A 12,671-nucleotide genomic window follows, 5' to 3' on the forward strand; every position below is an offset into this window, starting at 1 on the left:
CCGTTTGGCGAAGTAGGCTGTGATTCGAGGATAAATTAACAGCCACCGCATTGATTATATGCAACGCAGGACAAGCTAGTTAAACTAGTAATATCAACAACCATGTGTAGTTAACTAGTGATTATGTTAAGATTGATTGTTTTTTATGAGATAAGTTTAATGCTGGCTAGCACCTTACCGTGGCTACTTGCTGCACTCGTATAACAGGTAGTCAGCCTGCCACGGAGTCTCCTCATAACAGGTAGTCAGCCTGCCACGCAGTCTCCTCGGGGAGTGCAATGTAATCGGCCATGATCGGTGTCCAAAAATATTGATTACCGATTGTTATGAAAACTTGAAATCGGCCCTAATTAATCGGCCATGCCGTAGGGCGACTTCTAGTTGCAACTGTTTGATAATGAGACCAAAACATTAATCCGTATGTTTATATGGTGGTGTGGTTTCTGTAATGAAGCCTTCAGGGCTGAGGTGAACTATGGGTTCAAGTCAGGAGAGGACAGGGTCAGTGATCACTAATGAGAAGTTAATGAGAGGGAGAACATTAAGACTGGGATAAAAGTCTCCCGTCTGATTTCAGAACATTTCAGGCCTCCAGCAGCTGCTTCGCCAGCGACACCCACACACACAGACATGCACCCTCGCCCACACACACAGACATGCACCCTCGCCCACACACACAGACATGCACCCTCGCCCACACACACACACTCTCTCACACACACAGACATGCACCCTCGCCCACACACACAGACATGCACCCTCGCCCACACACACAGACATGCACCCTCGCCCACACACACACAGACATGCACCCTCGCCCACACACACTCTCTCACACACAGACATGCACCCTCGCCCACACACACAGACATGCACCCTCGCCCACACACACATGCACCCTCGCCCACACACACTCTCTCACACACAGACATGCACCCTCGCCCACACACACACACACACTCTCTCACACACACAGACACGCACCCTCGCCCACACACACACTCTCTCACACACACACAGACACGCACCCTCGCCCACACACACACACACACTCTCTCACACACACAGACACGCACCCTCGCCCACACACTCTCTCACACACACAGACACGCACCCTCGCCCACACACACACACTCTCACACACACAGACATGCACCCTCCCCCACACACACAAACTCTCTCACACACACAGACATGCACACACGCCCACACACACTCTCTCACACACACAGACACGCACACACGCCCACACACACTCTCTCACACACACAGACACGCCCCACACACACACTCTCTCACACACAGACGCACCCTCGCCCACACACACACTCTCACACACACAGACACGCACCCTCGCCCCACACACACACACAGACACGCACCCTCGCCACACACACACACTCTCACACACACAGACGCCCACACACACTCTCTCACACACACAGACATGCACGCACAGACATGCACCCTCGCCCACACACACACTCTCTCACACACACAGACATGCACCCTCGCCCCCACACACACACACACTCACACACACAGACATGCACCCTCGCCCACACACACACACACACAGACATGCACACTCGCCCACACACTCTCTCACACACACAGACATGCACCCTCGCCCACACACACACACTCTCTCACACACACAGACATGCACCCTCGCCCACACACACACACACTCTCTCACACACACAGACACGCACCCTCGCCACCCACACACACAAACTCTCTCACACACAGACAGCACTCGCACACACTCTCACACACAGACACGCACACACACAAACTCTCACACACACAGACACGCACCCTCGCCCACACACACACACTCTCTCACACACACAGACACGCACCCTCGCCCACACACACTCTCTCACACACACAGACACGCACCCTCGCCCACACACACACACTCTCACACACACAGACACGCACCCTCGCCCACACACACAAACTCTCACACACACAGACAAACTCTCACACACACAGACACGCACCCTCGCCCACACACACACACTCTCTCACACACACAGACACGCACCCTCGCCCACACACACACTCTCACACACACAGACACGCACCCTCGCCCACACACACACACTCTCTCACACACAGACACGCACGCCCACACGCACACCTCTCACACACAGACATGCACCCTCGCCCACACACACACTCTCACACACAGACACGCCCACACACACACTCTCACACACACAGACATGCACCCTCGCCCACACACACTCTCTCACACACACAGACATGCACCCTCGCCCCACACACTCTCTCACACACACAGACATGCACCCTCGCCCACACACACAAACTCTCTCACACACACAGACATGCACCTCGCCCCCTCGCCCACACACACATGCACACTCTCTCACACACACAGACATGCACCTCGCCCACACACACACACTCTCTCACACACAGACACGCGCCCACACACACCCTCGCCCACACACACAAACTCTCTCACACACACAGACACACCCGCACAAACCTCACACACACACGACACGCACCCTCGCCCACACACACAAACTCTCTCACACACACAGACACGCACCCTCGCCCACACACACACACTCTCTCACACACACAGACACGCACCCTCGCCCACACACACACACTCTCTCACACACACAGACATGCACGCCCACACACACACACTCTCTCACACACAGACATGCACCCTCGCCCACACACACACACACTCTCTCACACACACAGACACACGCCCACACACACACACCCTCACACACACAGACACACACACAAACTCTCACACACACAGACATGCACCCTCGCCCACACACAAACTCTCTCACACACACAGACATGCACCCTCGCCCACACACACAAACTCTCTCACACACACAGACACGCACATTCGCCCACACACACACTCTCACACACACAGACACACTTCTTCCGATCACGTGGTGAGCGTGGTGAGCTGAGCAGCAGAATTAATCAGGTGAATATTGAATATTCATGAGGGCTCATCAGGATTTGACATAAGTCTGTAGCAGACTTCCTCTCTAATAACTTCTTACATTAACACATATATACACAGAGTGAGAGACCTCTAATAATCGTTCACTGTTACGTAACTAGGAGTGGTGGGTGCGGATTCAGGGCGAGAGAACAGAGGTTTACCAAAAAACATATTTATTCCGGTGAGAAAAGGTCATGCCAAAACAACAGGCAAATAAATGACCGACCCAAAACAGGTAACAAACAGTCCGGAAAAATACAAACACCACCATCCACAACACAGAACAGAGAAACAAGACCACACAAAAGTAGGCAGGCATAACAGGCTTAAATAGCTCATAACCAAACCCCAAACGAGAAACAGGTGAAACCAATAAGACATAACCAACAGAACAGGAAGAGGGAATTTGTTAGTAGACCGGTGACGACGACTACCGAGCGCCGAGCGAACAGGAAGAGGGAATCTGTTAGTAGACTGGTGACGACGACCGCCGAGCGAACAGGAAGAGGGAATCTGTTAGTAGACCGGTGACGCCGACCGCCGAGCGAACAGGAAGAGGGAATCTGTTAGTAGACTGGTGACGACGACTACCGACCGCCGAGCGAACAGGAAGAGGGAATCTGTTAGTAGACCGGTGACGACGACCGCCGAGCGAACAGGAGGAGGAGCCTCCGTCGTGACATTCACATCACCTATTATCAGAACAAAAGCTTGTTCGTAGACTCCTGTAATAGGCTTGTATCACCACAAACAATACAGAAATAAACACACACTTCAATTCAGAATGGGTTCATGTAACAGAGGAGGGCTTTATCTAATAGCAGGCACATGACACACACACACACACACACACAAAGCTCTTTCTGAGAAAATAAGTCATTTTTTAAATTTCCACAAGGATGTAGTAATGTAACCTTTGGGGAGATGGACTTGAGAACGCATCAACTACTGAACGGCTCAAGGACCTGTCTAACTGTTCTCTATAACACGCTCTAACTCTCTATATCCCTCTCTACGTCACTAACACGTCTATATCACTCAACATCACTCTCTACGCCGCTCGACTCTCTACGCCGCTCGACTCTCTACGCCGCTCGACTCTCTACGCCGCTCGACTCTCTACGCCGCTCGACTCTCTACGCCGCTCGACTCTCTAAACCGCTCGACTCTCTAAACCGCTCGACTCTCTAAACCACCATTCTCTACACCACTCTAAACAACTCTCTACATCACTCTAAACAACTCTCTACATCACGCTACATCACTTCCTACATCACTCTCTAAACAACTCTCTACATCACTCTCTCAACAACTCTCTACATCACTCTCTAAACAACTCTAAACCACTATCGACACTACTCTCTACATCACTAGACACCACTCTCTAAACCACTCTCAACACCACTCTCTAAACCACTCTCTAAATGTCTCGCTAAACAACTCTACATCACTCTCTACATCACTCTCTACATCTTTCTGTATGACTCTCTACAATACTCTACACGACACTCGTTATTCTCTAAACAACTCTCTAAATCACTCTTCACCCCTCTACGTCACCCTCTACGTCACCCTCTACGTCACCCTCTACGTCACCCTCTACGTCACCCTCTACGTCACCCTCTACGTCACCCTCTACGTCACCCTCTACATCACCCTCTACATCACCCTCTACATCACCCTCTTGTTTTTGAGTGAAGAGACTGAAGACTACATTCCATTCCAAGGAGTAGTTCCCTTACTAATGGCTTCTCCCTCTCCCATTCATCAATCCGACTGGAAAGGTGAAAGTATATGTTGAACTAACGTCTGGACAGGTACAACTTTTCAGCATGAAAGGCACCTCATAACTCTGGTAAACCACGGTAACGACCTTTCACCTTCTTCTGACTCACAGAATTTTGAGCTCCACTGGCACACGAGTTGTCAGGATAGGAGAGTTTTGTGTGTGAGTGTGTGTGTGTGCAAGTGTGTGTGAGCGAGTGTGTCTGCGCGAGTGTGTCTGCGCGAGTGTGTCTGCGCGAGTGTGTCTGCGCGCGTGTCTGAGCGAGTGTGTCTGCGCGCGTGTCTGAGCGAGTGTGTCTGCGCGAGTGTGTCTGAGCGAGTGTGTCTGAGCGAGTGTGTCTGAGCGAGTGTGTCTGAGCGAGTGTGTCTGAGCGAGTGTGTCTGAGCGAGTGTGTCTGAGCGAGTGTGTCTGAGCGAGTGTGTCTGAGCGAGTGAGTCTGTCTGTGTTTTGACTTTGATCCAACAGACTGCGCTCACTTTTCATTCATCTGTGAAAGGTGAGTGTGTGTGCCAGTGTGTGTAGGTGTGATAAGACGTTTTCATGAAACTACTTCTTTGTGTGTGTGATTGCGTGTGTTTGTGCGGATGCGTATTCTCACCTTGGCAGAGGTCTCGTACCATCCCACAAAGCCATTCTCCTGACAGAACTTCTCCATCTGGATCCCGTTGTTGGTCAGCACGTCCCGCCCCTGGTCGCACTTATTAGCCAATAGCACAGCGGCCACATTTTTCCCATTGGCCAGTGTGAGTTTAGAGTCCAGGTCCTCCTTCCACTTGGTGACAGCCTCGAAGGAGGAAGGCCGCGTCATGTCAAAAACGATGAACGCCCCCATGGCTTCACGGTAGTAGACCCTCGTCATGTTCCCAAATCGCTCCTGACCTGAGACACACACAGTGTTGTTGGTTAGTACTGACAGTAGTAGTAGACCCTAGTCATGTTCCCAAAGCTCTCCTGACCTGACACACACACAGTGTTGTTGGTTAGTACTGACAGTAGTAGTAGACCCTAGTCATGTTCCCAAAGCTCTCCTGACCTGACACACACACAGTGTTGTTGGTTAGTACTGACAGTAGTAGTAGACCCTCGTCATGTTCCCAAAGCTCTCCTGACCTGACACACACACACACACAGTGTTGTTGGTTAGTACTGACAGTAGTAGTAGACCCTAGTCATGTTCCCAAAGCTCTCCTGACCTGACACACACACAGTGTTGTTGGTTAGTACTGACAGTAGTAGTAGACCCTAGTCATGTTCCCAAAGCTCTCCTGACCTGACACACACACACACACACACACAGTGTTGTTGGTTAGTACTGACAGTAGTAGTAGACCCTAGTCATGTTCCCAAAGCTCTCCTGACCTGACACACACACAGTGTTGTTGGTTAGTACTGACAGTAGTAGTAGACCCTCGTCATGTTCCCAAAGCTCTCCTGACCTGACACACACACACACACAGTGTTGTTGGTTAGTACTGACAGTAGTAGTAGACGGTACACCATGGCCTTGTGATAGAACATGCTTGTCTTGTTCCCACACCACCCCTGACCCTAATACCATATTGTAAGCCCTGGTAACACCACTGAGATGAAAGTTACCTATTGCCTCAGGGCAAAGAGTCCAATACACAGTCATGGTCACAGTCGGCGATTCCTAAACCATTCCCGGTAAAATACGACAAGGTGGACCAACAGGGTACATCTCACGCCACACACAGATCAAATCAAATGTTATTTGTCACCTGCACCGAATACAACAGGTGAAATGCTTAATTATACAATCCCTTAACCAACAATGCAGTTTAAAGAACAATAACAGCAAAAAAAGGAAATAAAATTAATAAATAATTAAAGAGCAACAGTAAAATAACAGTAGCTGGGCTATATACAGGGTGTTACGGTACAGAGTCAATGTGGAGGCTATATACAGGGTGTTACGGTAATATATCCCATTTAGCAGACGCTTTTGTCCAAAGCGACTTACAAGTCGGCTGGGGCCACTACTTTTACATATGGGTGGCCCCAGCGGGAATCGAACCCACGACGCTTGGCGTTGCAAGGCATGTACCGACTGAGCCACACAGAGCAGAGTCAATGCTATATACAGGGTGTTACGGTACAGAGTCAATGTGGAGGCTATATACAGGGTGTTACGGTACAGAGTCAATGTGGAGGCTATATGCAGGGTGTTACAGTACAGAGTCAATGTGGAGGCTATATACAGGGTGTTACGGTACAGAGTCAATGTGGAGGCTATATGCAGGGTGTTACAGTACAGAGTCAATGTGGAGGCTATATACAGGGTGTTACGGTACAGAGTCAATGTGGAGGCTATATACAGGGTGTTACGGTACAGAGTCAATGTGGAGGCTATATACAGAGTCAATGTGGAGGCTATATACAGGGTGTTACGGTACAGAGTCAATGTGGAGGCTATATACAGGGTGTTACGGTACAGAGTCAATGTGGAGGCTCTATACAGGGTCTACCAGTACAGTCAATATGGAGTCTATATACAGGGTGTACCAGTACAGAGTCAATGTGGAGGCTATATACAGGGTGTTACGGTACAGAGTCAATATGGAGGCTATATACAGGGTGTACCAGTACAGAGTCAATGTGGAGGCTATGTACTGGGGGTAACGGTACAGAGTCAATATGCGGGGCACCTGTAGTAATGGTTTTTCCAAAGACAGCACAACTCACATGACAAAGGAGCCTGATGAGGAATTTCACACAGACAACTATTATTATAGAGATAGAGGGAGAGAAAGGGGGAGTGCGTGAGAGAGAGATGGTGACCACCAGAGAGAGAGAGAAGTCATTGTGTGTGTAAATTACTCTGCTAACAGCAGTGTAATAAGTACACGTGGAATGTTTTACTCTGACTCCCTCTCCCATCACTGACTTCTATAGTCATTATCAAAGCTGTTTACCAGTGTGTTCAGACTATCACTGACTTCTATAGTCATTATCAAAGCTGTTTACCAGTGTGTTCAGACTATCACTGACTTCTATAGTCATTATCAAAGCTGTTTACCAGTGTGTTCAGACTATCACTGACTTCTTTAGTCATTATCAAAGCTGTTTACCAGTGTGTTCAGACATTATCACTGACTTCTATAGTCATTATCAAAGCTGTTTACCAGTTTGTTCAATGCCATAGTCTTTGATAGGGCCCAATCCCAAATGCCCCCCCTAGATCCAGTGGTGTAAAGTACTTCATAAGAAAATACTTTAAGTAGTACTTTAAAGGAAAACGCCACCCAAAAACTATATTACGGTATTTGTTTCATTAGTTTCATTGTTGACATCGTCCCAAAATGTTTTGCATGTCACCAATCAAGTTAAGATCTGTTTTGCATGTTACATCTTGAAATGTGAATGCTGACATTCAAAATGTAGTTTGAGGTACATTACTGTACTATTTATGTTTTTGACAACTTTTGCTTTTGTACATTCCTAAAGAAAATAATCTACTTTTTACCCCATACATTATCGTTACATTGTGAATCCTGAGCAGGAAAGGAAAATGGTCTAATTCACAGTTATCAAGAGAACATCCCTGGTCATCCCTACCGCTTCTGATCTGGCAGAGTCACTAAACAGAGAACATCCCTGGTCATCCCTACCGCTTCTGATCTGGCAGACTCACGAAACAGAGAACATCCCTGGATCTGATCTGGCAGAGTCACTAAACAGAGAACATCCCTGGTCATCCCTACCGCTTCTGATCTGGCAGAGTCACTAAACAGAGAACATCCCTGGTCATCCCTACCGCTTCTGATCTGGCAGAGTCACTAAACAGAGAACATCCCTGGTCATCCCTACCGCTTCTGATCTGGCAGAGTCACTAAACAGAGAACATCCCTGGTCATCCCTACCGATCTGGCAGAGTCTGATCTGGTCAGAGTCACTAAACAGAGAACATCCCTGGTCATCCCTACCGCTTCTGATCTAAACAGAGAACATCCCTGGTCACACCGCTTCTAAACAGAGATCTGCTTCTGATCTCTGGCAGAGTCACTAAACAGAGAACATCCCTGGTCATCCCTACCGCTTCTGATCTGGCAGAGTCACTAAACAGAGAACATCCCTGGTCATCCCTACCGCTTCTGATCTGGCAGAGTCACTAAACAGAGACACATCCTTCTGATCTGGTCACGAAACAGAGAACATCCCTGGTCATCCCTACCGCTTCTGATCTGGCAGAGTCACGAAACAGAGAACATCCCTGGTCATCCCTACCGCTTCTGATCTGAGTCACTAAACAGAGAACATCCCTGGTCATCCCTAGTCTGATCTGGCAGAGTCACTAAACAGAGAACATCCCTGGTCATCCCTACCGCTTCTGATCTGGCAGAGTCACGAAACAGAGAACAACATCCTGGCAGAGTCACTAAACAGAGAACATCCCTCATCCCTACCGCTTCTGATCTGGCAGAGTCACTAAACAGAGAACATCCCTGGTCATCCCTACCGCTTCTGATCTGGCAGAGTCACTAAACAGAGAACATCCCTGGTCATCAGAGTCACTAAACAGAGAACACCGCTACCGCTTCTGATCTGGCAGAGTCACTAAACAGAGAACATCCCTGGTCATCCCTACCGCTTCTGATCTGGCAGAGTCACTAAACAGAGAACATCCCTGGTCATCCCTACCGCTTCTGATCTGGCAGACTCACGAAACAGAGAACATCCCTGGTCTTCTGATCCCTCACTAAACAGAGAACATCCCTGGTCATCCCTACCGCTTCTGATCTGGCAGAGTCACTAAACAGAGAACATCCCTGGTCATCCCTACCGCTTCTGATCTGGCAGAGTCACTAAACAGAGAACATCCCTGGTCATCCCTACCGCTTCTGATCTGGCAGAGTCACTAAACAGAGAACATCCCTGGTCATCCCTACCGCTTCTGATCTGGCAGACTCACGAAACAGAGAACATCCCTGGTCATCCCTACCGCTTCTGATCTCTCACTAAACAGAGATCTGGCTGATCTGGCAGAGTCACTAAACAGAGAACATCCCTGGTCATCCCTACCGCTTCTGATCTGGCAGAGTCACTAAACAGAGAACATCCCTGGTCATCCCTACCGCTTCTGATCTGGCAGAGTCACTAAACAGAGAACATCCCTGGTCATCCCTACCGCTTCTGATCTGGCAGAGTCACTAAACAGAGAACATCCCTGGTCATCCCTACCGCTTCTGATCTGGCAGAGTCACTAAACAGAGAAACATCCCTGCTTCTGATCTGGCAGATCTAAACAGAGAACATCCCTGGTCATCCCTACCGCTCTGATCTTCTGGATCTGGCAGAGTCACTAAACAGAGAACATCCCTGGTCATCCCTACCGCTTCTGATCTGGCAGAGTCACTAAACAGAGAACATCCCTGGTCATCCCTACCGCTTCTGATCTGGCGGACTCACTAAACAGACATTAGTGTTTGGAGTGTGCTTCTGGCTATCCGCAATTATTATTATTTTATAATATACCATTGATTTGCTTAATAAGGAATTTGAAAAGACTACATATATCTTAAGTATGTTTAATACTTTCTCAAGTAGTATTTTACTGGGTTACTTCAATGTAGAAAATGACTCAAGTGAAAGTATCTTTACTCAAGACAAATGGATAATGTTGCCACTGTCCTAGAGCCCTACACATGATTGAGTGGATTTGAGTTGTAAAAGCAATATGCGGAATCTTCCACCTGTCAAATAGGCTCAGATCTCCACAAGTCCATAGGACATAGGGTGTAGACTACAGGTACATCTGGGATCGGGCCTAGGTGTGACATTCTACCAGGGCATGATTATTGGAGCAAGGCAGAAACCCCAGTCTGAATTAACATCAGCTGCCTACCAACTGACAGTATCAGCTGGGCAACCATCCACATGACACACTCCTATTTTCAATTTAAGTTGACCACTTCAACATGTGTTCTCCTGGCTCAACTTTTTTTTTTGTTGGTGCACAGAATGCTGCTAGTTCTGTTTCATTCCAAAACTTTGAATGGTTCTGATTATGTAGTGGCAGGGTGAACTGTCAAAACCCCTGTACCAGGAAGGTTGAGACCTCTTAGCATAGGCCATATAAGGCCACACTTAGACTGGGACGTTGCAATAATGTCTCATTAAGGAATACAACCATTTAAATAAAGGATGAGAAAACGGCACACAATATCCATCTAAATGAAGCAACGCATTAAGCAATCTGAATACAAAAGGCTGCACAGCAGAAGGTGGAGACGGCATTCCTGATCCCAGAAGAATCCTGTCGGTTCTTATTCACAATAAGCCCATTCTGAGCCCCAAATCTCCCTCACGAGTGCTAGACACATGACTGTACATGCGGGCGGGCGTGCGCCCCGGCTGTATAGGGCAGAGCGCATGGGACTGGAAATGGAGAGCGCGCGCAGCAGGCCAGGGAGCGTCAGAGGAATTTCTCCAATAACCAACACTTGAGGTTCGATGAACACCGTATGTGTATAGGCCTTACTATCCACGCTTACCAACATTTGCACACGAACAGAATCGTTGGCCTATGAAACATTGATAATACCTAGGTCTGATACTGTACGTGGCCGTCAGTATACAAGTCCAATCATTGATAGTCTAATGACCACTCCAAAGAAACTAGTATGTAGTGAACGGAACCGCCGACCTGAGACCACTACAGTTCCCTACCTGCGGCTCAAAACGGGCCTGCCTGTGTTCCCATTTGATTACTGTCACGCGTAATGAGTCTCCTACCTGCTATGTCCCATAACTGTAGCCGAACAGTCTCTTGGTCCCAGTTAAGGACCTTCAGGGCGAAGTCCACTCCTATCGTGGCCCGGTAGTTGGGGCTGAAGTTCTGGTGAACATAGCGCTTGATGATGCTAGTCTTCCCCACCCCCAGGTCCCCTATTACCAGGATCTTATAGAGGTGCTCCTTGTAGTTGTTCTGCATGGCGACCGCGGAGCGCAACGGTAGAGCATTAATACGCAGTGAGGGGAGAAGGGGAGAAGATAAGGCGCGAGAATGAGGAGCGGTGCGCGCTAACAATCCGGAAGGAACGCCCAGAGAAGTGGGGAAGAAAAGTGAACATCGGGACCTTGTGACTCGCCAGGCTCAGCGCGAGGTCAGAGACGTGAGCGCGTGGGGCTGGGCTACCCCATCTGAAGACTCTCCTTGAGTTTGTTCCTCTCCATATATCTGAGTTAGTTGTGCAACTCCAGGAAAAGGATTTGCAAGACCTGCATTCTTTTATCCATAGAGTTGTGCATACAGTGGGAAACCTGTTATATTTGTCAGAAGGGTACACACTAATAAAAATAAAATGTTTTCTTTAAATCAACTTTATTAGTTTTATTCCAAAACAGAAAACCTGTGAAAATCTTTGCATCATGTAAACTTATTGTAAAACTACAGGATATGTCTAACACAACCACTTCTGAAAGGAGAAACATCAAGGCACTGACATTGTATCCCTTTCTACACTGATGAGACAGCAATCCTTTCTGAAGGTTCCCAGGAGACATCACAGATGAGGACAGATGACATAGAGAGGACATATGGAGATGACAGGGAAGGTTCCCAGGAGACATCACAGATGAGGACAGATGACATAGCAGAGAGGACATATGGAGATGACAGGGAAGGTTCCCAGGAGACATCACAGATGAGGACAGATGACATAGCAGAGAGGACATATGGAGATGACAGGGAAGGTTCCCAGGAGACATCACAGATGAGGACAGATGACATAGCAGAGAGGACATATGGAGATGACAGGGACATCACAGATGAGGACAGATGACATAGCAGAGAGGACATATGGAGATGACAGGGAAGGAGACATCACAGATGAGGACAGATGACAT

The 12,671-nt window shown here is 48.4% G+C and overlaps 1 protein-coding gene across 1 annotated transcript in view; it reads right to left on the bottom strand.

Annotated features, from left to right (window-relative positions):
• LOC135551561 (ras-related protein Rab-38-like) overlaps positions 1 to 11,757 on the bottom strand; it is a 16,054-nt gene extending 4,297 nt beyond the window's left edge. Inside the window, exons 1-2 of the mRNA XM_064982769.1 lie at positions 11,559 to 11,757; positions 5,404 to 5,684 (exon numbers count right to left, since the gene is read on the bottom strand). Of these exons, the coding sequence (XP_064838841.1) occupies positions 5,404 to 5,684; positions 11,559 to 11,757 (480 nt within the window). The remainder of the gene's footprint in view (positions 1 to 5,403; positions 5,685 to 11,558) is intronic.
• Positions 11,758 to 12,671: the final 914 nt, after the last annotated feature.

This window comes from Oncorhynchus masou, chromosome 13 (assembly GCF_036934945.1).
Source record: "Oncorhynchus masou masou isolate Uvic2021 chromosome 13, UVic_Omas_1.1, whole genome shotgun sequence".
Taxonomy (NCBI): Eukaryota; Metazoa; Chordata; class Actinopteri; order Salmoniformes; family Salmonidae; genus Oncorhynchus; species Oncorhynchus masou.